Source organism: Cyprinodon tularosa, unplaced genomic scaffold (assembly GCF_016077235.1).
Source record: "Cyprinodon tularosa strain WSP-4 unplaced genomic scaffold, ASM1607723v1 ctg100, whole genome shotgun sequence".
Lineage (NCBI taxonomy): Eukaryota > Metazoa > Chordata > Actinopteri > Cyprinodontiformes > Cyprinodontidae > Cyprinodon > Cyprinodon tularosa.
In genome coordinates this window covers 156,982-183,781 of record NW_024037783.1, presented here as the reverse complement: position 1 = coordinate 183,781, position 26,800 = coordinate 156,982, and the positions used below count along the sequence as shown (strand labels likewise).

At 38.4% G+C, this 26,800-nt stretch overlaps 1 protein-coding gene across 1 annotated transcript; it reads right to left on the bottom strand.

The window, feature by feature from the left end:
- Window positions 1-407: 407 nt before the first annotated feature.
- On the bottom strand, window positions 408-6,273 carry LOC119799119 (low choriolytic enzyme-like). The gene is made up of 8 exons (XM_038308926.1): window positions 6,208-6,273; window positions 6,020-6,102; window positions 5,800-5,827; window positions 3,462-3,599; window positions 3,234-3,354; window positions 1,961-2,139; window positions 623-704; window positions 408-543 (listed from the first exon to the last, which is right to left on the bottom strand). The coding sequence occupies exons 2-8, from the start codon at window positions 6,071-6,073 to the stop codon at window positions 408-410; spliced, it is 738 nt and encodes a 245-aa protein (XP_038164854.1). The 5' UTR covers window positions 6,074-6,102; window positions 6,208-6,273.
- Between the last annotated feature and the right edge of the window lie 20,527 nt (window positions 6,274-26,800).

Here is a 26,800-nt window from a genome sequence, read left to right as displayed (position 1 = left end):
GCCGTGGGTGTGAATGCAGGGAGGATCCATCAAATTCACTTTCATGCTCACCCTACAGTATGATGGGGAGGATAAAGGATGGATAAGGTAGACATCAGGACTTATAAGTAACTTACAGTTAACGTGTATCAATGATCACATAACTTGCCTGTAACTTATGGCCCATGTAGGAGCAGATGCTAGCATATGTCAAGAAATTTTGAGCATGCTCAAAATTTTTTGATGTACTTGCCGTATGTCGACATCTGCTTTAGCTTTAGCATGCTCATGACTTATACAAAACATACCCATAACTTATCCAACGTATGCCAACATTTTTGCCTAATGTTTCATACATCGGCATACACTGGCTAAATCGTCAAGGTGTAAATCTAATATAGATACATGTTGTATTAAATTTTTTGTTTCTACTTACACTTGCACTTATAAAGCTTGTTGACACGCGCAATGTCATTAAAGCTCATTTTTTTGGCATGTCCAAACTTCATCTTTGGGTTACATTTGGCAACAATGGTTGGTTTGCCATTTTTGGAGAAGGCATCACTTTAAAGAAACACATTCAGTCAAGATAATTAAATGGTTGCCATATACTTTATGACTGCATGAGTTTTTATAGACTTACTTTGAGTATTCCATGACAGAGTTGAAGTCATATGGAGTCCCCAAGTTGTTAGTTTCCTCCTTATCGAAGTTGTGCTCCTCTTCTGCCCACGGATTCAGAATATGGACAATATAAAGCAGTATGGAGTTATTTTTGTGATTTTGTTAAACTCTCAGCTGTCAATGCTGTTCAGACTGGCCAATATGTACAGGATTTTACTCGAGAGAAATCGAAAATTGAGAGCAAATACTTAGGTTTTAAGAGAGAGAAGAAAAAGGTTTTGAGAGAGAAATCTATTTTTGAGAGAAAATGTTTTCACTCTGAATGCAAAAAGATACTTTGTAAAGTCAATATATATGCTTTTCCCTTGGAAATCATTTTCCAAATGTCAATTCGTGCTATTCTATGACATAATATTTTCTCTCAAAACTTTTTTTAGCCTCAAATAACATATGTTGCTATTAGTGTGAAATTTTTGTCGTCTATAATATATTTATACTGCTTTCAAAATTATTTACAAAATTATTTATCACTTTTTTTCTTGATTTTATTGAAAACACTAAAATAACTACATAAATTAGCAGCTGTATATTACTCATATGGTAAAATGGCTTTATCACAGTTTACAAATCTGGAAGTTAACATTGAAGAAATATGGTGTCAAATACTTGTGCTGGTTCGCAGCCAAAAAAAGGTGGTTTTAAGCATACCGTAGTATGAAGGGTGGAGCAAAAATTCAGCAGCATAAACAGAAGACAAAACATTGACACCTTTTCCCCTCAGTTAACAGTAACGATAAGAGGCCTGGTTTACATTTGAATAACAACCTTTAAACATGTATTACTATTTTCAAAATGATTTTGTTAGATCAGAGGAATATGTGTTAAGGGTGAATCTAACTTGCTCCAACTTTAGATAATCCTCTGGAGTTGTTGCATAAATATAGTAAAGACTTTGAAGTAACTATAGAATTAAACAAAAAAAAAAAACATACTGTACTAAAGGACATACTGTCAAGCACAGAAATGGAACATGGAATGGACAGTAGCGTCGCGTGCTGGAGTTTGCCCTGCAACCGGTGGGTTGACGGTTCATGCCCCGGTTCTGGCTTTCAGTGTTGTGTCCTTAGGCAAGACACTTCAACGACATTGCCTACTTATGGTGGTCAGAGGGCCCGGTGACGCCAGTGAACGGCATCCTCGTCTCTGTTAGTGAGATGCAGGAAAGCTGTCGCTACAATGTAGTCTGCCACCATCAATGTGTGAGTGTGTGCATGAATGACTGAATGTGGATTAAAGCACTTTGGTTAAGTCTCCTGACTTGAAAAAGCATTGACCATTCTTTTGACAAAAAACTTACCTTCGTCAATGTTCTCGAAGTGAATCCGAACGTATTTGTCTCTGTCAGAACGAACCTGTTCATGGTTGAAACCCAGAGCATGAAGCACCTCATGTTGTATTGTGGCAAGATCCAAGCAACTATCACTTTGTAGGGAGATATTCTGTTCTCCACCCTGACGCCCGACATAGGACCAGCATCTAAAAGGTACACATAGTCAGGCTGAAACCAGGCAAAAGTTGAATCATTCTCATCCTGATGCCTGGTATAAATATGCAGTCTTTTATTTAAACTTAATAGTTAATAAGATTTTTTGATTTTGTTGACTCTATCCTCTGAAAATATTATAGGGAAAGAATGTCATGACCTGTTGATCTGGACTTTCTGGTTCTGTTCAAGTTTTCACTTTGGGTTTTCAGTTAAACTTTGATTTTTGTCATTCTGTGTTTTTTTGTTTGTTTGTGTCCAGTTTTGCCAAAAAAGGCTCATGGAATAGGTGTTCCAGAGCTAGATGATAGCCTAACAGCTTTGCTTTCGCAAGCAGGCCATTATGACAGGTGACATAATGGTGAGCTTGATACTTGTTGATGAAACTTTATTGAAAGTTATTTATGGTGTAAAATCGAATACATTCTGTGATTTTTGAGTCAGTAGATTCATTCCTGAAGCCCTGTGTTCCCTTTGTTCTATTTGCCGTGTTACCTGGTTAATTATTTCTGGATTTATACTTCTGTTGCCACCAGTCTTATTATTAAATGTGCAAGAAATCACCTCAGCCTCTGTCTCAGAATTTGGGTCCTCTACATTTATGCTCTTTAAGTGAAAGTCAACACATTTAAAAAAAAAATTTAAGAATCATATATGATAACTTAAATGATTTCTGCACAACTCAAGAGGAAACAGTAAACACTTCTTTGATTGACACCACTGTCTACATAATATCTGTCTGATCTTGACTTTTTAGTTACTTTAAATTTTATAAATTTTTCCATTTTATGTATTATATCACTGATATAGCAATAATAAAAAGATTAACTCAAACATTTTAAATGTATTTTTGTTTCAAGCAGGGAAGCCAAATTGGCAAACACTTATTCTAAAGTTCTAAGTTATTTGACAAAGCTTGATATGATTTTACATGATTTATGTTGAGATTCTGTCTTAACAGTTGTGTGTGTGTGTGTGTGTGTGTGTGTGTGTGTGTGTGTGTGTGTGTGTGTGTGTGTGTGTGTGGGTGTGTGTGTGTGTGTGTGTGTGTGTGTGTGTGTGTGTGTGTATGTGTTTGTGCTCATACCCCTCCTCTGAAAAAAATTGGATGTAATCTTGATCATCTGGTCTTCTTGGGACAAAGCGAATGCAAGTTCTCCTATGGAAGCTCTTTAGACCTTTAAGGATCGTCCTACGCTCACGCTGAGCTGCAGATAAGTTGAATTCATTGAAACATTACCATTTCAGTTGAACCAATTAAATATAAATGCAACATTCTTCATGTTCTTTATTGGTTTTAATTAGTTCCACTTACTATAGTTAGAAGATATCTCATAAGGCACATTCACTAAGAACCCAGATTTGGGCCACTTGCAGCCTATGGCAGTACATGGGTCCGCATTTCTGAACAAAGTATCAGGTATGGCAATGTCATCCAGCAGCCTGGGTTTTTCTGCAGCAAATCAAAAAGAAACCAAGAATCAAAATTCATAAAGTAAATTTTCTGCATTAATTTTTCATCTTCTTCTATCAAAAATCCGATAACTACAAATGATATGTTTGCCCTGTTGCTTTAGACCATGTAGATGTGTCCAGAAAATCTATACAGGAAGGTCTAGGAGTAACTGTAATCAGGGGTCCATTTTACGAAGCAGGTGCATTTACACTCAGAGCGTAGCAGGTGCATAACAAGTATGAAAAGCCATAAGCAGTTGAGAACCCATTCGAAGACTCACCATGATAACAGCCAACAGGAGGTGCCTATTTAACCCCAATAGAGCAAACGTTCTCTCACTAATCAGACACAGTAATGCTACTCGAAGTTTAATTCAGATCATACACTCTCTTAAATTTAGCACCACCTTCCAACAATAGAGGCCAAATTCATCTACATTTATAGAGTTTAAGTCATGATCCAAATTTTACTGCCTCAACATAACTGCTCCTAAGGAGTGAATTCCACAAATAGTGACTTGGTGCAATCTGTCGGGTATTCTTAGACTTTACCTTATTCTGGTTTAGCAGTATGGCCTCAGTCTTTTAGGGGCGAGCTATTATTCTGGGGGATACACTCAAGAGTAACAGCACACACTAATTGCGTAATTATGAAGGACTTTTCCAAAAACCAAGAACACACAACTTCAATTTGACAGCTAGATTATCTCTACTTTGCACTCAAAACTGGTAATGCAGACATGAAAAACTTCTGCTTTCTCTCTAATATTTTCTCTTATCCATCAAATCCTTGTTTCTGCTCTGAGATCTAATGTTTCTTGCACATTCTTGCTCATGCGCAATGAGGGGAAATGACTGGAGTCAGATCGTCAACTAGTAACCTTTCCAGCCAATAGAATGACAGCCTCGGAAAGGGTGTGCTTGTTTTCTTCTATTGATTTTGCCTGTTGTGCCTATTGAGGATAACAATTATTTTCAATTGAACGTCTAATAAAATAAGAAGCTGACACACTAACTGGTAAGACTGAAGAGTAAAAACCAAAATGGGGAGTGATTCTAAAATCACCTATGGAAAGTCACCTAATTTTCTGTTGGAGGCACTTTTATCAAGGCTAAAATGGTTCATGAATCTCTTCTGTTTGGTATAAGAGGTAACATGCTTGATTTGGCATATCAAAGACAGTATCACACAATTGTGTTAGAAGAAAACTTTTGAGAAACAATTTTATTATCAGTAAGCAGTAACAGGCAAACTAGGTAGAGAAAAAAAAGCACTGTTGTTCTATTGGCTGAAAATGCTGCTGTATTCAGAGAAATAAATGAGATGTTAAAATATCTGTGCAAAAAGTATCAGATGTGAAAGCAGAAACAAAGGTTTTTCAGAGAAGAGAATGGATTTGAGAGAAAGTAGAAGTTTTGAATGTCAGCATTACAAGGTTCTAGTGCAAGTAGAGGAAATCCTGCTCTCAAATTGAAAATGTGGCTCTTGGTTTTTGTCAGGAATAATCCTCCATATGTAATCAGTTATTTACTTATTAGAAAGAGGATCCAATGAGGCCAAGTAACTTGAACAGCTGTTTAGTCCCTTCACACAGATGACAGTCATAATCTTACCTTTTATCAGGTTGAAACCACAAGCAGACAATTATCTCACTTATTAAGGTAACTTGCACAACAAGGTGCTCAACAGGCCGGCTTGGATGTAGCCCACAATCCCCCTCCAGTCAGTCGTCAGCAGCAACTAAGGTCCTTTGTTTGCAATTATCTAACCTATTCTAGAGACCAAATCAGGAAGCCCCAGACAACATACACCATAGGATCCTCAAACCAATTAAACATGTTTCAGTGGCTAATGTGTGTATTTCTAAATCTGTGTTTTCCACTTTTAAATTATATGAGAGGCAATTTCTCTGTGGTGCAGAAAAACAGATTTTCCTATGCTAATATGGATCTTAAACAACTGTATCACATCCATCAGTGGCTTCTTTAGAATGATTAGTAAAATTATCAACTTAATAATTTTTTTTTAAATGGGAATAAAAACCGACTGTTTTGTCTTTTACCAAAGCCAAACCATCTTATTTCTTAATCATAAATAAACATATTAATCCACTGATAAAACATACAATAAATAACTTATTTTAAGATGTTAAATCATTCAAACCTGAAATGTCTAATGCAGAAATAATTTAACTCACCAGAATTATTCCCATCAATTGGTGTGCTCTGTGGAACAAATATAAAAAAAATTGCACAGTTACTTATCTTGTAAAAATCTTTTACAATAAAAAGTTAATGTCTTTACAATCAAGAACAAAAAAAGCTGTTCTGTTTTTTAAGGAATAATTCTCCAGTTTTGGGCTTCAACTAAATCTAGGAGTATCTTTCTATTAACATGTGAACACACATGTGTCTTACCAGTAAGAGATTTGTCCCTGACAGTAGGAGAAGGAAGAGAAAAGCTGCTCTCATGATGATCTAAAAGTCAAATACCACCTTATCTGTAATGAAGCAGTGTTTTGGGAAATGTCAACTGATGAACAATCATCAGAAAATAAAAGCAGGTCTAAAAAACGTTGAAAAGTAAAGACAAAAAAATAATTGACCAGATTAAAAGGAGATACCTTGTGCCTCAAGAGTCTAATGCAGAATGGGGTTAATTTCCTCTCCTCTCTTTTTATATCAGCTTACGCAGGGCATGGCTTAGGTATACTGGATTGTTTTTTATAGGCTTGAGAAAAAAGGGTGTTGAATATTGAGAATACCAAAGTATACCTTCACCTACTGGCAAGTGACAGCAATAGCTCAAGGCAGCAAACTGAACCTGTTAAAATACAAAACAAGGAACTAAAATCCAAAGTGAAAAAATAAAGAATAATTCAGCTATCTGTTGCAGTTAAATCAATGGAGAATGGTGGTAATCACTAAGTCAATACGTTGTCTTTGCAAGACGGTAATAACAGCCTTTACATCTCAAGAGCTCAGTTTGGTTCTGCCATAGACAAACTGTTCTATCTCAAACTTAAATCTAATCTTAAACTCGTCCAAAAGAGCTTTGAAGGTCTTAATCAAAAGAAGTTACACAGTTTTAGCAAAAACATAGATGTTGAATGATAGGCCTAAGAGATAACTTTTATGTACAAGATAAAACAAAATTAACACTTAACATTAATACTTTGTTTTTGACACCAGACCAAGACCAATGGAAAGTGTTGCACTTATTATTTCAGTTTTTTATTCCATCCTAATATATTGTGTCTGAATCTCTAAATTGGATGAAAAAGTAGTGGACTAAAATTTCACACAATACACCGTGAAACGTAGTGTGCATCCATGGTCACTAGACATGCAGTTATATCCCAGAACACTGAGTTCTCCTTGCAAAGCTTCATGGGATTTGTTCCAAAACCACACATTGGACTCAGTCCCTTAGAAAGATCGCATTGGTAGGACTCGTCTATCCAGAGGTAGTAAGTACCCTTGTTTGCTTGAATTCCCTTGTTTGCATATGCAGTGAGTGGGCAAGGTTTAGGGAAAGTGGCTTGTAGGCGCTCATAGCTCTGCTTCAACAGCAAGGTACATTCACCATCACCTCATGAGGGCTTAGTGAATTTCCACAGTGTTTGTTTTTTTACGACCATATAATTCCTGATCGAGTGGTATGTGTGAGAGGTTAATGATCCCCTTGTTACCCTCTGTATACAAGACAGGACGCATGATGAAACCGAAACTTATCCCAATCTCGAAAATTCTTGCACAACTGAAAATTTTACCCATAAAGGGTAAAAAAATCATGCAGTGTATGCCAGTGTATGCCCGCCTTAAGCAGAGACTGGTTTGTCAATCCAAAAAGCACACTTGTTCCCCCAACTTAGAATACACTTTGTAGGATGAATTTAAAGCTCTTCCCTTGTCCTAACCTTGCAAAGAAAGACTGAGGAAAAGCTGCTGCCTCCCATTAGCAGAGCCAGCCTCATGCTGATGAAGCTGATATTGCACAGGGCTGCTGCCTTCACCATTTTTTTTTTTCATTAACACTCTGCTATGGATTGCCAGAGGAGGTCCAGAAGTAGATTCAAATAAATCCAGGAATTTAAACTCCTCTCCAGGCAAGAACTCTACTCTGACTTGAAGGCGGTAAGGGTCCTGTAACATCTTGCCAATTTAGCCAGCATGCCAAAAACAGAGCACAACAGATTTTGCTTTCAAAAGTGAAGCAGTATGGCTATCGCCATAGTGTTCAGCTTGATTTATATATGTATATATATATATATATATATATATATATATATATATATATATATATATATAGATATAGATATAGATATAGATATATATATAGATATATAGCTTTATTATAATTCATGCAGAGAGTAGTACAGATTGGACACTGCAATGTAAGAACAGGGAACGACAAACAGAATAAAAGAGAAAAGATGAAAAAAGAGGAGATAAAAGGGGAGATAAAAGGGAGATAACAATAAAACATCTTCCGTCTGCTTTGTCACCTGCAAAGACATGTAAAGTACCCTTGGTTGCTTGAATTCCCTTGTTTGTGTATGCAGTGTGCAAGGTTTAGGGAAAGTGGCTTGTAGATGCTCATAGCTCTGCTTCAACAGCAGGGTACATTCACCATCACCTCACGAGGGCTTAGTAAATTTCCACAGTGTTTGGCTTTTTGCAGGGGGACCCAAAGCCCCAAATGCCCAAAGGGATCCCAACAGCAAAGCCATTTTCAAAGAACCTCGGTTGAGAAAGATGAGCTTCAATGACTGTCTGATACCGTAGCTCACTAAACATATATGCCAGAAAAAAGATAGCTAACAGGATGACCAGCTAGCATTGCCACACGTAAATATATCACCAGAATGATTTACAATTAGGAGTACCGCTTCTTTAGATGATCCACCCGGACATAAAAGATTGTCCTTACACCTTTAATTACATTTACTATCCTTATTATTTGTATTTTTCGTGCCAGCTTATTCAGCCCATTTAAAGAATCTTGAGCTGAATTTATCAGTTGGAGAAACTCTGCTTAATTTTCTTAGATCATGCAAACCAAGACTAAATACCTGGTTTCTGTAAAGTGCTGTGAAGATACAACTGACAAGGTCCTTTTTGCTTGAAATATAATGTTGCAAGATTACTTCATAATATGCTTCCCTAAAAGTATTTTTATTATATTGAACTCTTGACTTAAGTCATTTGCAAAATCTTGTTTCTGTTATTATTCAACTGTTCTCATCTAGATTTCCTGTTTTATTTGGAATAAAAGTTTGAATGGTGGTGAGATTTCCCTGCTTTTTTTCTTTAAAATCCTTTGGTACAATGACAAGTTTAGGTTCCACTTGCTGAGTCTTGTCATAACAAAAAAAGCCCAAATGATCTGTCCTTGGCCAATGTTCTATATAGTAGGCATGGGCTGATACACTCAACAGCTGCAGTTTATTGCAGATTGTTAAGTTGGTCTATAAACCATGAAATTAAATTTGGAGATTGGGGACCAATGTCCAGGGTGATATTAAAGACGGAGTCAAACATTTTAATAAATTTGCTCTCATGTTGTTACTTACCTTCAAAACTAGTCTTTAAATATTCAGACACTGATGATTAAAAATAAAGCAAAGAAAAAAGTTTCCAGAAGCCTGGCAAGCCGACATGGCAGATATATACACTGAAACGGATAGCATTAAGCAATATTTTTGAATCCTTCTCAAGTGAGTGTATTGACGATGACAAACAGAATCTAGTCGACAATCGATTGAAGCTGCTACCCCTTAAGTTGAGCTTGACACCTCATCGCAGGAGAAAAAGGAAGAGGAAAATTTTGCTATTTTTGAATGATGAGGAGGTAAGAATGAGATGGCTCTATTTCTCTTCTCTTTTCTCTTATTAGCTCTTCACCTAATCTATAACTGTGATCATCGCTGTAAGACATGTAGTTTAATCTTACTGTTGGAGAACACTCTGCAACTTCTCCACAACCCCTCTTTCCCAGACTTTTTCCAAGACACTCCTACTGGGATATTTGAGCTTGCCCCGCAAGGTGCTTGAGGACAAAACATCCAACTTGAAGAAATTATCCCTTTTGCTCTGAGACTCTCCATCGCAGAAGGACATGTGCCAAGGACCAGAACCTGCAGACTGATCAAAGGCTCACCAGGCCTGGTGGCAAACCTCTGCACCTAATTACTGCAAAAAGAGATCATCGGCAACATTCCTTTCCTGAATTACTGGAGACTTTTAACCCTTTCCCACTGACCAAAAAACAATTGACTTTTAGTGGCAGTGGGAACAGCTCGAGATTTGTGTCAAAAGACTCGGCAAGTGACCCGGGTTTAAATCACCTTCAGATGGCTCTGCTCCAATCGGCATACAGTGGGAACATTAGACCCAGGACAACCCACTTATTAACGCGATGCCGTTGAGCAGAACATGCGGACTTCAAAACACCATGCCAGTCCTGTCTGATGTAAAAAGAAGAACCAACTCTGTTTACATGCAATACACATATCAATGGATTGGTAAGAGGGATTCGGACAGATATTGAAATAATACAGCACACTTACTACGTTGTGGCTCCCCCACAATTGTTTACTTTCCTGGATTCTATTGCACTGGTGACATCATCAACGCTAACCCAGTGTGACATGCAGAGGTGGGGGGACAGAGGCTACGCAGGTTGCCTGGGGGTAGACCCGGCTTTTATTGCCAATGGGAAGAGACAAAAGCCGACTGCTAGCCCGTTGGTGCGTGAAACTCACGCATCTCAGTAACTTCACACGCTCTAACTCCATATCCCCAATTTTTCATGCTAAAACAGACATTGAAACTCAACTCCATTTCACCTATTTATATATAAAAATACAATGGTGATAAAAATCCAGTCAGCGTTTTCAACACAACCTTAGTCTAATACAAGACGACATGCCAGTTGTATATTCAGTCCATATTTTTGCACCGGCCCACCTATTCACTGTGCTGACAGCAGCTGCACCAGATATAAAAAAAAAAAAGACTGGGATTTCTTAGAAGTTATCAAGAGGTATGTAATTAAAATTTTTATCTTAACTCATCTGGACTAAGATAATTCTCTTCACAAATTATTGAAGATTTTAAGCAATCTAGTGCTTGAGTAAATGTTAATAAAATATACAGCAGATAGTGTAAATTATCAATGTAGATACTGTGTGTAGGATGATCACATCAATTTATTTAAGTATTATTTAACTATTTAAGTATTTTAGTAGGGTCCAATCTTCCTTAATTAAATTCTCTGAAAATTACCATAATATAGATCTGCCATGGAGCTCTTCCTCTGCAAAGAGTTTAACCTTTTCACTTTATCTTCTTTTTCTCTTAACCACAGTCACACGCATCTTGAAGATTCATACTAGATGAAAAATTACCATAATCAGATAAAAGATATTAAAGATATGATGGCGGACACTGAAAATAACTTGAGTTATCTGAATTTTAGCAAGAGGTTATGAAATGTCTAAAGTTTCTCATCTTGGGAAAACGGAATGCCAATGGAGGCAGCGAAAAAATAAATGAAGAGCACATGAAATTAATTAATTTTTTTAGAAAGAGAAAGCAAAGAGTTTCAATATGATATATATGAAAACCAAGTCAAGAAAGTATATGTGTTGTGCCATTTAGCTTACCAGATAATTATGAATATGTTAAATACCTTAAGCTGGAAGTTAGTTAATTTATAGGTAATTCAAATCAAATCCGTAAAACTAGTTATTTACTATCAGTTGAATGATTATAACTGTGTCTCTGTTCATTCTGATGCTAATGAAAGAAGAGTGAATCGATCCTGAGTGATAAATCGTTCAATGTGTGAAATGTACACAAAAGCCCATGACTTAAAATACAATTGTACCTTTATTAGCTAAAATCACACAGTATTATATCTAATAACTAAGCAAAACACTAAAAACTACTCAAAATAAGTAAAACTAAAGAAATAAAAGGGGAAGAGGGCTTTAACGGTCTGTTCAAAATCTGTGATTTTCGAAGTTTAAGGCTTAATACATTTAAAAGTGTCCTTTATAATAGCAGCAGATAAAATGTAAATAAATGCTTAAGCATTCCCACTTATTGTTTTTCTGTTTATATTTATTATTATTCCGTAGGTTTTTCTTCGTTTAACTAGTTCAACAGTTTTCAGCTGATTTAAACAAATTTGGTATCAAAACGTTCAGCTTGTTCAGGAGAATTCTGCTATGACTTTTGGTAAAGATATTGTTCGTAGTTTTCGCGATATTCAGCTTTTTCTGCGATTTTTTGCCCCATTGAAATGCATGTAAAACTTCAAAAATTCCACTAAATCTTCAGCTACTTTGCCCTTTAACTACTTCAGCATACTTTCAGCTAGAAACACCATTCAACTTTTAAAATGTTTCCGTATCTTTCTGCTATTACTGTTTAACTCAGCTTTTTGCTAACTTTTACAGTTTTGCTTCAGTGAAGCTTCAAACTTTTAAACAATTTTTACAGATTTTCAAATTTATAATGGAAGTCTATGGACGGAATGTTCAGCTGCTAGAGTGTGCCACTCTAGCGTTTTCAAACATTTCACTCATGCCGAACAGCTTCAACTCACTCGCTCATTTTTTACTCTATCTAGATAAATTTTACATCAAAACGTAGGGATTTTTGTCAGGATTCAGGAAATGTAACCCTCATTTGTGTGGCATTTACGGTTTTCCGACAGTTTGGCCCAGACCACGAAGAAGTCCACACTTCCCCAATAGAAATCCAATGAGAGCTCTCTGAAAATCCGAACTGAAAATTCAAAAAAACAGACTTTTTCGTATCGCTCCCATTCGGGAACCGTTCGACGTAGCAACATGAGCCTTGTGGAAGTTGTTCCTCAGACCTTCCTAGCACTCACATTGAAGGAAGTGTGTCGATATCTTTTATCGTTTAGCTAGGAAAAAGGTTTGTTCGGGGGTAACAAATCTGTCCGAACCCCAAAATCAAGATTTTGACAATTATACACTTTTTTACATCGTCACCACGCCTAGACGAAATATTGTAGAAATATGAAAGTTACACCAGTTGTAGTCCAAAGATGGCTGACGCTCACGGTGAAAGAATTTTTTGAATACCTATTACGGTTTTGGCTCACCGCTCGTTTGTTCGGAGGGAAAGTTTTGCTTTTGAGAGCTCTGCTCTACCATGTGACTCCATGTTATTTAATGAGACCAGCAGGATTTATAAACCTTTAAATTTCTCCTTCCCATTAAGGCTGTGAATGAGCTACAGCCATGAACGTTATCCCAATTGGAGACAAAGGATAGCTCTCGCTTAGACTGAAAGAATTTTTTAGATACCATTTACGGTTTGTCTTCAGCACTCGTTTGTTCGAAGCTGCTATTCCCATTCAAAAAAGCCTGAGAGGAAAGGAACGAAAGTGATGCGCATGTCTCTCTGTCACTGACAGGCTCGTTAAGCGTTGTCAAGGTAACCGTGCTTCAAAGGATTTTACCTCCACCACTTTAAACAGCACATTTTAATCTAATGGAGGGAGACAACACTGATTTAACATTAGGAAGTGGATACAATATGACTACTGGCCATGACCCTTCCCTTCACACGCAACCCTGATAGACTTTCAAAATAAGACTCCGGGGACCCTTCAAAATAAAAGCCCCTACATTAAACTCATATTTTTTTTCCCAGCATATGGCTCAACATTATGACCCAAACTCAACGACTTTTTTAAAATTATACTCTAGGGGGGGTTTCATAACACACCCCACAGCAAATTTCAAAATAAAAGCCTCCCATTTCCACTTCATCTACTGCCCTAATAACAGGGGGAAAGAGTGATTTAAGGATTGAAAAGTCATCAAGTATCACTGCTGGGTCTGACCCTTTTCTCAACACACAACCCTGCTAGACTTTCAAAATAAGACTCCAGTGACCCTACAAAATAAAAGCCTCTATATTATACTTGTGTATTAATTGATGCAAATGGCTCAGAATTATGACCCAAACTCTACCAGCTTGATTCTATTAGACTCTAGGGACCTTTTCACAACATACCCCAGAGCGAATTTCACAATAAAAGTCTCCCATTTATGCTCTAATATATTATCTATTCACCCAATAACATGGAAAACCAGTGATTTCATATTTAGAAATGGATTCTATATCACTGCTGGGCATGACCCTTCCCTTGACACACATCCATGATAGACTTTCAAAATAAGACTAAAGGGACCCTACAAAATAAAAGCCTCTTCCTTATGCACACTCATTCATTGTGCAGTATGGCTTGTAGCTATGACCCAAAGTCAACCAATTTCTTCAAATTACACTACCAAGGCCTGTTGACCACACACCTCAGTTTACATTTCTTAATAAGGCTCTAAGATTTACACTGTAATAAAGCATCTGCTAACCTAGTAACATGCAGCCTAAGCCTGCCAACTGTGCTTTCATCACCACAGCGGCTCGTATTATGCAGGTTAGTTTTTTTTTTATAAATTCAGCTCCTTAAGTGGTATTAGCTCTCTTTCTATAAGCTTCTCTCTCTGTCCTTCCTCTGCTTCTCATGGTTAGTCTTGCACATAGGTTTGTAAATTTTCAATCCTCAAATGATGACACTGTTTTCTTTATGCTGATCAACATTTTTTGATATCATGTATGGTTTGACTGTGCAGCTTTTAAGATGAGTTTGTTTCTGCCATTTTACTGCCAGATGTTTCTACCCTATAAAATCTTCAGATGATTCAATTGTTTTCTGCAGTTTGAAGTTTCTAATGACTTCCTATCACATTTTTATATGTTCTGCAGTTAATTTCAGCTTTTTTCATTCAGCAAAAGCATTCCCACTTTGATGTTTCTCCGAAACAGCTTTTTCTAGTTATCAAGTGGGAATGCTTATGCATTCCCACTTATTGTTTTTCACTTTTAATTTTTCCGACTCTAACTAGTCCCGCAGTTTTCAACTGATTTCAACAATTTTGGTATCAAAACGTTCAGCTTGTTCAGGAGAATTCTGCTATGTCTTTTGGTAAAGATATTATAGTTTTCGCGATATTCAGCTTTTTCTGCGTTTTTTTTGTCCCATTGAAATGCATGTAGAATTCTTAGATTTCAGCAAAATTCAGCTAAATCTTCAGCTACTTTGCCCTTTAACTACTTCAGCATACTTTCAGCTAGAAACACCATTCAACTTTTAAAATGTTTCCGTATCTTTCTGCTATTACTGTTTAACTCGGCTTTCAGCTAACTTTTACAGTTTTGCTTCAGTGAAGCTTCAAACTTTTAAACAATTTTTACAGATTTTCAAATTTATAATGGAAGTCTATGGACGGAATGTTCAGCTGCTAGAGTGTGCCACTCTAGCGTTTTCAAACATTTCACTCATGCCGAACAGCTTCAACTCACTCGCTCATTTTTTACTCTATCTAGATAAATTTTACATCAAAACGTAGGGATTTTTGTCAGGATTCAGGAAATGTAACCCTCATTTGTGTGGCATTTACGGTTTTCCGACAGTTTGGCCCAGACCACGAAGAAGTCCACACTTCCCCAATAGAAATCCAATGAGAGCTCTCTGAAAATCCGAACTGAAAATTCAAAAAAACAGACTTTTTCGTATCGCTCCCATTTGGGAACCGTTCGACGTAGCAACATGAGCCTTGTGGAAGTTGTTCCTCAGACCTTCCTAGCACTCACATTGAAGGAAGTGTGTCGATATCTTTTATCGTTTAGCTAGGAAAAAGGTTTGTTCGGGGGTAACAAATCTGTCCGAACCCCAAAATCAAGATTTTGACAATTATACACTTTTTTACATCGTCACCACGCCTAGACGAAATATTGTAGAAATATGAAAGTTACACCAGTTGTAGTCCAAAGATGGCTGACGCTCACGGTGAAAGAATTTTTTGAATACCTAATACGGTTTTGGCTCACCGCTCGTTTGTTCGGAGGGAAAGTTTTGCTTTTGAGAGTTCTGCTCTACCATTGTGCTGCATGTTATTCAATGAGACCAGCAGGATTTCTCAAACCTTTTTATTCCTCCTTCCCATTAAGGTTGTGAATGAGCTACAGCCATGAAAGTTACCCCAATTGGAGACAAAGGATAGCTCTCGCTTAGACTGAAAGAATTTTTTAGATACCATTTACGGTTTGTCTTCAGCACTCGTTTGTTCGGAGCTGATAATCCCATTCAAAAAAGCCTGAGAACTAAGGAACGAAAGTGATGCGCATGTCTCTCTGTCACTGACAGGCTCGTTAACGTCGTCAAGGTAACCGTGCTTCAAAGAGATTTTACCTCCACCACTTTAAACAGCACATTTTAATCTAATGGAGGGAGACAACACTGATTTAACATTAGGAAGTGGATACAATATGACTACTGGCCATGACCCTTCCCTTCACACGCAACCCTGATAGACTTTCAAAATAAGACTCCGGGGACCCTTCAAAATAAAAGCCCCTACATTAAACTCATATTTTTTTCCCAGCATATGGCTCAACATTATGACCCAAACTCAACCACTTTTTTAAAATTAGACTCTAGGGGGTTTTCAAAACACACCCCACAGCAAATTTCAAAATAAAAGCCTCCCATTGCCACTTCATCTACTGCCCTAATAACAGGGGAAAAGAGTGATTTAAGGATTGGAAAGTCATCAAGTATCACTGCTGGGTCTGACCCTTTTCTCAACACACAACCCTGCTAGACTTTCAAAATAAGACTCCAGTGACCCTACAAAATAAAAGCCTCTATATTATACTTGTGTATTAATTGATGCAAATGGCTCAGCATTATGACCCAAACTCTACCAGCTTGTTTCTATTAGACTCTAGGGACCTTTTCAAAACATACCCCAGAGCGAATTTCACAATAAAAGTCTCCCATTTACGCTCTAATACAGCATCTATTCACCCAATAACATGGAAAACCAGTGATTTCATATTTAGAAATGGATTCTATATCACTGCTGGGCATGACCCTTCCCTTGACACACATCCATGATAGACTTTCAAAATAAGACTAAAGGGACTCTACAAAATAAAAGCCTCTTCCTTACACACACTCATTCATTGTGCCGTATGGCTTGTAGCTATGACCCAAAGTCAACCAATTTCTTCAAATTACACTACCAAGGCCTGTTGACCACACACCTCAGTGCATATTTCTTAACCAGGTTCTAAGATTTACACTGTAATAAAGCATCTGCTAACCTAGTAACATGCAGCCTAAGCCTGCCAACGGTGCTTTCATCACCACAGCGGCTCGTATTATGCAGGTTAGTTTTTTTTTTATAAATTCAGCTCCTTAAGTGGTATTAGCTCTCTTTCTATAAGCTTCTCTCTCTGTCCTTCCTCTGCTTCTCATGGTTAGTCTTGCACATAGGTTTGTAAATTTTCAATCCTCAAATGATGACACTGTTTTCTTTATGCTGATCAACATTTTTTGATATCATGTATGGTTTGACTGTGCAGCTTTTAAGATGAGTTTGTTTCTGCCATTTTACTGCCAGATGTTTCTACCCTATAAAATCTTCAGATGATTCAATTGTTTTCTGCAGTTTGAAGTTTCTAATGACTTCCTATCACATTTTTATATGTTCTGCAGTTAATTTCAGCTTTTTTCATTCAGCAAAAGCATTCCCACTTTGATGTTTCTCCGAAACAGCTTTTTCTAGTTATCAAGTGGGAATGCTTATGCATTCCCACTTATTGTTTTTCACTTTAAATTTTTTAACTAGTTCAACAGTTTTCAGCCGATTTAAACAAATTTGGTATCAAAACGTTCAGCTTGTTCAGGAGAATTCTGCTATATCTTTTGGTAAAGATATTTTTTGTAGTTTTCGCGATATTCAGCTTTTTCTGCGATTTTTTGCCCCATTGAAATGCATGTAGAATTCAAAGATTTCACTAAATTCAGCTACTTTGACCTTTAACTACTTCAGCATACTTTCAGCTAGAAACACCATTCAACTTTTAAAATGTTTCCGTATCTTTCTGCTATTACTGTTTAACTCAGCTTTTTGCTAACTTTTACAGTTTTGCTTCAGTGAAGCTTCAAACTTTTAAAGAAAATTTAAAGATTTTCAAATTTATAATGGAAGTCTATGGACGGAATTCTTCAACTGCTAGAGTGCGTGCTCTAATTTAAGGACTTAAGGGAATTTAAGGACTTTCACAAAAAGACAGACAGTGAGATTGCAGAGATGATTAAAAAAGTGCTTCATGAAAAATGAATTGACATTTGAGACTGTAGATGACAAGGTAAGGGAGTCCAAGCCCAGATACTGAAGAAAAATAATTTAGCAACTTTTTCCCCCTGTGCTTCTCACACGTTATATCTTGTGGGCGGCTTTACACATTCTTCAGTGCCTGTCCAGAAGGCTGGGCCATCTTCGCTGAGAAAACCGGTTGCACTTTGCGTCGCCTCTCAGATACTTCCTGGAGTGCAAGGATCATGGCAGCTAAGCATCTAGTAAAACACCTTCCCTCATCATTAAAGACCTTGAGCATGAAATCATAACATGCAGCCTCACCAATGAAGCCAGATCAGAGGCCAATGGTCTTAAGATTTACTTTGTGTCATTTGACTGCATTGTGCTATTTACTGTCTGGCTCAAAGTTCTACAGTGCATTGATGAAAGAAATTTGATCATCCAGTCTGGAAAATCTCTTTTGAAACAGAAATAGCCAATATCAGTGCTTTTACAATCTCTAATAGATGGATTGGAGGCCCTCATGTCAGGTTGTGGAATCTCAGTTTGTAAAGAAAAACAGACGGAAAAAGAAAAGGAAGACATTTGATGATGAGTTTCATGATGAGACTTCTCTAGAGGGGATAGCTCAGGACAACGCAGATACAATGTTTAGAAACACAGTGGTTTTCATTGCCATGGACAGCATTATAAATGACTTGGACACCAAGTTCAACACCACTGCAGAAATAGCTGACATATTTGCAGCTATTTTAATTTTGTTTGGAATATTACAGAGGATGAAGTCAAACCTGTGTGCCAGCCACTATCAGGAAATATTCCAGAGATCTTATACCTCACATTGAGAATGAAATAAGACCCCTGAATACTGTGTATGCTATCTTTTTCTCTCCTAGCTTGTCCCCTCTTGATCTCCTAAATGCCATAAAAAAGTTGCAGTTCCAAAGCATATGTGGAGAGGTCTGCATTGCTTGAAGGATATCTTGTACATTGCCTGTGACTGTTGCTAATGGGGAGATAGCTTTCAGTAAGCTAAAGCTGATGAAAAACTATTAGAAGTCAACAATATCCTAGGACAGGCTTGCAATTTTACCAAGCTGGACTTCAAAGACTTAATCAATGAGTTTGCATGCTTAGAAGGCTTGTCGCTGGGTGCTTGGGGAGTCAAACTGAGCTTAGCTCTTTGGGCCACCGATGGTTGTCAATTGATATGGCTTTGGAGACTAAAGATGGCATAAATGATGCCAGCAGCCTTAAAAATAAGAGAACACAGTGTATGTTACAGTAGCAAAATGGCTGGGCAGCAAAAAAATAGTTAAGCTATTATTTGAGCAGGAAAAGTTCAGATTTGCAGTAGTCATTGATTATTTATTGTTTTCCTATTTCTGCAAGCATGTCCCTTTTACGGGCCCCCAAATTCCTGGTGGCACCCATGTATAGGCTGGCTGCCAACGCCGAATTATAGGTCTTTTTGCAGTAATAAAGAGATGCTTGAGAAAAGGCAGGTCTCATTGTATTACATTTGTTCTACATCATGTCAACCAAAAATGCAGAACATTTCAGACCTCTAGCTATAACATTTCTAGATCTGTTGGGTTTTGAACTTTTGGTGTCACCCGCGTCTCCAAACCTCTCCAAATGTGCCAAATGCTTTTACTATGCTTTGTTTTACTATTTCACCCATAGACTAACACTGAAGCATTTTGATGGCCACAAAATATTTATGAGGCAATTATTTTCCGCTTCTTTTCAGAATCACAGTATATAACAAAATTTAGAATCTTGTCATGATTCTTTCTAAGGCTCGGACCCACATGCAATTAAGCCAAACAGAGAGACACAATATAAAAGTTCAACGGGTTTTATTGAAGGGTATATTGAAGGTTCCTCCGAACTCTGCTCAGCCGGAAACTGGAAGACGAAGGGGAGACAGGCTGTTACATTCAGGCTCAGTGGGAAATTGGAGTTGTCAATCTTGAAGGAGAGAATTTGTTGCCACTCACGTTTCCAGAGAAGTAGAGACACTTAGACTTCAGTCTGTGTGATGGTCTTCCAGAAAATGTTTGATTCGGTGGAGGGCGGAACAGGGTTTACCCAGAACTCGGATGGAGTTGAATGATGTAGCCGACGGTTGCAACTCAGTTTTCCTGTGGTACTTGAACGGGTCGTGGTGAAGATGACTTCTTTACTCAGAGAGATGTCAGTGTGCTCAAAGGTGGCTGGATCCAAACCTCCTGTTTTGAATCCGTCGCTCAGTGTAAGGCTCAGTTGATCCCACTTGGGAGGAGGCGGTCCAAAAGGGTCCAGTTTGCAGGAAGGCTTCCTGCCGAAAGGCAAAGGGAGAAAACAAGCGCTAAGTAAAACCCTATGAGATCTCAGCTTGACTAGAGGACAAAAACTCAAAATGTAAAACTCAGACCAGACTCAGAATAAAACAAGGTTTGGTTAGAGTACCCCAAAATGGCAAACACTCTGGCATCGAAGTAGTGGCAACCAGCAGCTTAAAGGAATAGTACACCCAAAACATGATTAGCCTTCATTTTCTACTCACCCCCATGCTGAACAACACTCTGGAGTACTTTTTTGATATCTCAAATGCATCTGGAGATCTGGGAGGCTTCTTGCTGTCTGCTGACATTCAAATAATGGAGGTCTATGGTGACCGAGACAGAAAGGTCCATAAAAGTCCACAAAAAACGTGTCAATATTCCTCCATACTGCTCGTCCAATGTATTCCAAGTGTCCTGAGTGGGTAGCATCCAGAATTTACTGGAAACGAAGTCATTTAGAATGTTTTTAGAGCATAAACAGTAGTGTATAGGATTTCCTGAAAGCGCGCACATGCGCTCTCACGACGCTACTGAAGCCGGCAGACCAAGCCAGATGAAAGTGCGCATTCAGCGTCTGCTCTGCCAATAATGCAAGCATAGAAGAAGAAATGTGCTGTTTACCTGTGCAAAGAAAGAAACAACGAAAGAAAAATGTCTGAGGACTTCAGTGTTGAGGAAGAGCATGAGTTCTTTGCCGAGCTGAATGCGCTGGTTTGGTCTGCCGGCTTCCGCAGCGTCGTGAGCGTGCATGTGCGCGCTTTCAGGAAATCCTATACACTACTGTTTATGCTCTAAAAACATTCTAAATGACTTCGTTTCGAGTAAATTCTGGATGCCACCCACTCAGGACACTTGGAATACATTGGAAGAGCAGTATGGAGGAATATTGACACGTTTTTTGTGGACTTTTATGGACCTTTCTGTCTCGGTCACCATAGACCTCCATTATTTGAATGTCAGCAGACAGCAAGAAGCCTCCCAGATCTCCAGATGCATTTGAGATATCAAAAAAGTACTCCAGAGTGTTGTTCAGCATGGGGGTGAGTAGAAAATGAAGGCTAATCATGTTTTGGGTGTAGTATTCCTTTAAGAGCAGTCCGGTGATGAGGTAAAGGCTTGCAGGTGCGTGAGAAGGCGAACCGGAGCCAGGTGCCTTCTGGTGATTGAAGGCAGAAAAAAAAGCTAAAATAAGCCCCTTTGCCTTTTCTGAGCTGAATTTTTTCAGCTTTAGGAATTGTAATAAAACTAAATCAGTGTCCGAACTTCAAAAAAATAGTGTCACTCAGCTTGGGGCCGCACGCTTCGATCCAGCCGGGCCTGGTTTCAATTACTAAAGGTTATGGGCAATTTTCTCTTCATGGAATATTTTTATTAGGAATATGCTGGATTACTTTTAATCAGTGGACCCTTATGGATGAGTGGAGTATAAATAATTGAAGATAGGATTTACAAAACGGCTTATGGATGCCTTCAAAGGTATGTAGTTGTGGTTGCTTTGTCAGGTTTACATTTTCACATGCTGGTATATCAGTGTTAATTGTGCTTTGGTGCTTGCTGTGTCCATAAAATGAACTTGGTAATTCAGTTGTGGATCAATCTAAGCTTTCCAATGATGTCTAACATGTCTATGGTGGAAAAAATGTTACCAGTGAAATTCTATGCTTAACGGTTTTCAATAGGTTTTAAACTTCCAGAAGTTACAATAAAGAGAAGTTCCTGATAGGCATGGCATTAAAAGAGGAGGATTTCAACTATAGCTCCAAAGGGGAGCCGAGTTGTTGTCATTATTCCTATCGTGTCATAAACCATAATAACACTTTTGGACATTGGGAACCAATGCCCATGCATCATATTAAGCATAACCATCATGGTGCCTTAAGATAAAGCAACTGTCTCTACCTGTTTTTTCTTCTTTTTTCCACAACGTTCTGTGAGGTTTACATCGGAGGAACATCATTATGGCCTCATGTCCGGAACTAGATGCTGCAAAATGACCAGAGGCTAACTGGACCCAATGGTTGACATTCAGGACCTAATTGCTGCAAAACAGACTGTTAGCAACATTTCAATTTAAGTTTCAGGAACTTTCAGATGCTTGAAAGGAGGAAAGTTTCTCTAATGTGAAGCAAAAGAACCCCTGATGCGTGTGGCCTGCTGCTATGTTTCTAACTCATGGAGAAAACCTGAAACCTTCCAAAGGCAGCGGCAGAGTTTTGAAACTCTGGAGCATTTAGGGACATATGTTTCAGTTAGACAATATGCCCTTTTGGTGAATACGGCAGAGCGAGTCAGCGCCGGAGGTGCAGTGTTGCCAACTCAGCGACTTTTCAGACCCCTCCAGCGACTATTTTTCAAAAAAAGCGACAAATCTGGCGACTTTTTACGGTGTCATTGGCGGCTTTTGGAGACTCTTACTGTACGTGAAAGCATGTATCGTTCCTACTCTGCCATGGGGCGCCTCCCCCATCCCAACTCCGTTCTCCCTCTCCCGCAGGAGTCCCTCTCAGCGCTGCAGTCAGAGCCGCAGGATGTTTACCCTCAGCGTCCAGACTGTAAATGAAGCGTGCATGCGCCGGGATTGACGGTGCAAATTGATCACAATAATTAAAATAGCCTGCGCTTTGTAAAGCGAAAAAAATCGTAACATGCAACTTTTGTAAAAACAAATGAACATGGCACGGAACCACTGTTATGATGCAGCACCTGAAAAGAAAACACGTTGGAGCCTTCGATGGCAGTGAAGAGAGCTGATCAGCAGGATGAGTGACCATGTGGGGAAACGTAACGTTAGTTTCTCAGGTAGCTCATCTGATGCTTTCCTTACCGTGTTAGTAGGTTACAGACAGTGATAAGGTTGGCTACTTATTTTACTTTTTATTTCATTTGAATTAGCTTAAGCAGCGTTTATATTTTCTTTATAAATAAATTAACTGCAAATTATGAGGGCAAGGCTTTTAAAGTTAAATCTTCTGGCAAAGATAAAGTTAACGAGATCCTGCAATTTATGGAAGTAAAGCAGAATAAAATCCAGCAAGATCAGTAATATGTCAATTAATTATATGCCACATTTCCATGTAAATATCTGTCTTTGGAGGATGTGTTTTTTAGCACCCCTAGTTCTCTCATTTTTATTCCAAATACAATTTATAATTTGAATCACAGGGCTATTTTTATCCCTATGGTTAAGTATTTTCCCAAGTAGCACCTTTAACTGCTATACTTTCCTGTCTTAAAAGGCAGAACTCTTCTAGTCTTAAAAAAAACCCTCATTCGTTGAAATGGGGGGGCCTATTGTTTGAACCCCTTAGGGGCTTTTAAAAACAAAAATGTCTTTTTTTGCACTTTATGAAACAAAGTACCGTATATTTTGTGGATTTACAGCTAAATTTCTAATGTAAGTTTGCCAACTCAGTGACTTTGTCGCTATATTTAGCGACTTTTCAGACCCCTCCAGCGACTCTTTTTCAAAAAAGCGACTAGCGACAAATCTAGCGACTTTTCTTGTGTCTGCCGTGGGGTGCCTCCCCCGGTCCAGTCCCGTTTTCCCGCTTCCGCAGGAGTCTCTCTCAGCGCTACAGTCAGAGACACAGCATGTTTACCCTCAGCGTCCAGACTGCAAATGAACCGCGCACATGTGCCGGGATTGACGGCGCGGGTTGATCACTGGAGTCAGCTCCCTCAGTTGCTGAACCTGCCATAGAGTGCCTTGACCAACATGATCCACTCTTTCTGTGAGCAGGCAGGCACAGCCTGTGTGTGTGCAGGGAAATCTTCTCTCATTTTTATTCCAAATACAATTTATAATTTGAATCACAGGGCTATTTTTATCCCTATGGTTAAGTATTTTCTCAAGTAGCAACTTTAACTGCTATACTTTCCTGTCTTAAAAGGCAGAACTCTTCTAGTCTTAAAAAAAACAACTCATTTGTTGAAATGGGGGGGCCTATTGTTTGAACCCCTTAGGGGCTTTTAAAAACAAAAATGTCTTTTTTTGCACTTTATGAAACAAAGTACCCTATATTTTGTGGATTTACAGCTAAATTTCTAATGTAAGTTTGCGTAGTTTTAACACAAACATTTATTTTTCATATTGCAACAGTACAGTTAATGAGCAACCTGTACTTGTGTGCTTGTTTGTTCTGTCTAAAATGTTTATTTTGGAATAAAGAGGTTAATATAAAAAATATTTTTTGTCCGATTCATCGATTAATCAAAAAAATAATCGGCCGATTCATTGATTTTTAAAATAATCGTTAGTTGCAGCCCTAATATATATATATATATATATATATATATATATATATATATATATATATATATATATATATATATATATATATATATATATATATATATTATGCAAATTAGGCAATGACGTCATTCAGCGACTTATAGCGACTTATAGCACAGCCAATAGCTACTTTCCTTAATGAGGAGTTGGCAACACTGGATGACGAAAACACAACCACAAGCCAGGCTACTCTTGCTGCTCCAGAGCAGTGTTTTGCTCTTCTTTCAGTGAAGAAATACTCTGTAATTCCGATAACACTTGCTCCATAGCCACGCTAACGCTAGTTTCATCGGCTGAAGCCGCCATGTTCTTTAGACTGAACTGTCACGCTTCTCGTTGCGTCACACCTCAACCCGCCTCAAAGCCAACGCTGATTGGACGTTCGTTTGGTGAACGGCTCCAAATTTTCTTTAACGGAAAGTAGCCAGACTGATCTGCGAGTGAAACCTTGAAAGCTCGCGAGATCAGGATGGTCTCACGAGGCTAATTTGCATTGTGATTTGGTTAGAAAACAGTGCTCTAAATTAGATAGACGTTAACATTAGTTACTGGGCAGGAAGCAGAGTACACCTTGGACAGGCCCGTAGTCCATGACTGAGCAAGAAAGGGAAACAGCAATGCATTCAAACCAAAATGCACTCTATAGAAACCAATTAACCTAATCGTCAAGTTTATGGACAGTGGGGAAAGCCGGAGCACCCGGAGGGAACCCACGCTAGTCTGCTTTTTTATTTATATATATATATATATATATATATATATATATATATATATATATATATTTATTTTTTTGTGTGTTTATTTATGTTTTTGGTTTTGTTTGTTTTTTATGTATATTTTATTTTTATTTTTTTGTTTTGTTTTGAAAATATTTTTTTAGTTTTTCAGGGGGGATTTTTTTTTTTTTTTAAGCATCTTAATTTTTCTTTAGATTTTCTTGTTTTTTCTTCTTGTAATGAGGCCTGCTTGAGTCTTTAGGGGCCTCTTTGAGTTTAAAATCTTTTGTTTGTATGGAAGTTCGTATTTCGGGGATGACCTGGGTTTCCATATGTTGCTGGATGTGGGTGGGGGCCCTGGTTCATGTTAGGTCTTCGGTTCAGGTATGGACCTGGGTTTCCATACTGGGTTGGATGTGGGTAGGGGCCTGGGTTTGTGTAAGGTCCTGGGTTTGGGTATGAACCTGGATTTCCATACTGGGTTGGATGTGGGTAGGGGCCGGGGTTCATATAAGGTCCTGGGTTCTGGTATGAACCTGGGTTTCCATACTGGGTTGGATGTGGGTGATGGCCTGGGTTTGTGTACTGGCCTGGGTTTGTATAACGACCATGGTTTGGGTGTCGGCCCGGGTTTGCATGTTGGCCCTGGTTTGGGTATCGTCCCTGATTTTCATAAAAGCCTTGGTTTCCTTGGGAACTTCCATGTGGGGGAAATCTTCTATTTGAATTCCCTGCATTTGGCTGAGTACCTGTGTTTGCATGGAAGCCTTTATTATTATACTGTTTTCTGTATCTCTGTGAGCCGCCATCTGCATGAGGACGCCTGCTTCCATGGTATTCTGTTTGTGGAGACCCCTCTGTGTTCATGGGGATGGTTGAAGTGGTTGACATCTGTGACGGCCTGGAGACCTCTGAAGTTGAGGTCTCTGACGGCTTGGAGACCTCTGATGTTTTGGTCTGTGACGGCTTGGAGACCTCTGATGGTGTTGGGATCTGTGAAGGTCTGGAGACCTCTGATGAAGGTCTGGAGACCTCTGATGGTGTTGGGATCTGTGAAGGTCTGGAGACCTCTGATGGTGTTGGGATCTGTGAAGGTCTGGAGACCTCTGATGGTGTTGGGATCTGTGAAGGTCTGGAGACCTCTGATGGTGTTGGGATCTGTGATGGCTTGTTGACTTCTGCTTGCTTAGAGGAGTCTTTTTTGGTCGAAACTTTGTGATAATCCACTTTTGAACCAAGGTTCAACTCCAAAGTTAGATTTACAATGTGATCCTGCAGTTTCTTTACTAATTCCTGCTGTTCCTCGAATTTAGTATGAAGTTCATGGTAAGTTTTAAGCTGGTCCTCACATTTCAGTCTAAGCTGCCGTTCCTCTATCAAAGCTGCTGACAGTTTTTCACCATTCAATATATTTTTTTCAGCTTGCTTCTTCAGGAAATTCAGCTCATTAAGGACCTCCAAATCTACTGCTTTCTCCTGTTCTTTCTCTTTCTGTTCACATTTCACTTTCATGCTACGTTCATTTTCTAACATTTCTTCAAGTTCTTTGATCTTTTGCAGGTAGGCTGTGCATTGAACTTGAATTGTGATCCTTTGTTTTCTCTCCTCATCAAGAACATCTGTTTTATTTTTAAGCTGCT

What these genes read in the sequence shown, in the direction of transcription:
- LOC119799119 (XM_038308926.1), bottom strand. Translation starts at nt 6,073, where the DNA reads ATGAGAGCAGCTTTTCTCTTCCTTCTCCTACTGTCAGGGACAAATCTC. An exon ending in CAGGGACAAATCTCTTACTG is followed by an intron (nt 5,828 to 6,019) that starts GTAAGACACATG and finishes TTTGTTCCACAG; the next exon opens with AGCACACCAATTGATGGGAA. An exon ending in CTTCGAGAACATTGACGAAG is followed by an intron (nt 705 to 1,960) that starts GTAAGTTTTTTG and finishes ATCCGTGGGCAG; the next exon opens with AAGAGGAGCACAACTTCGAT.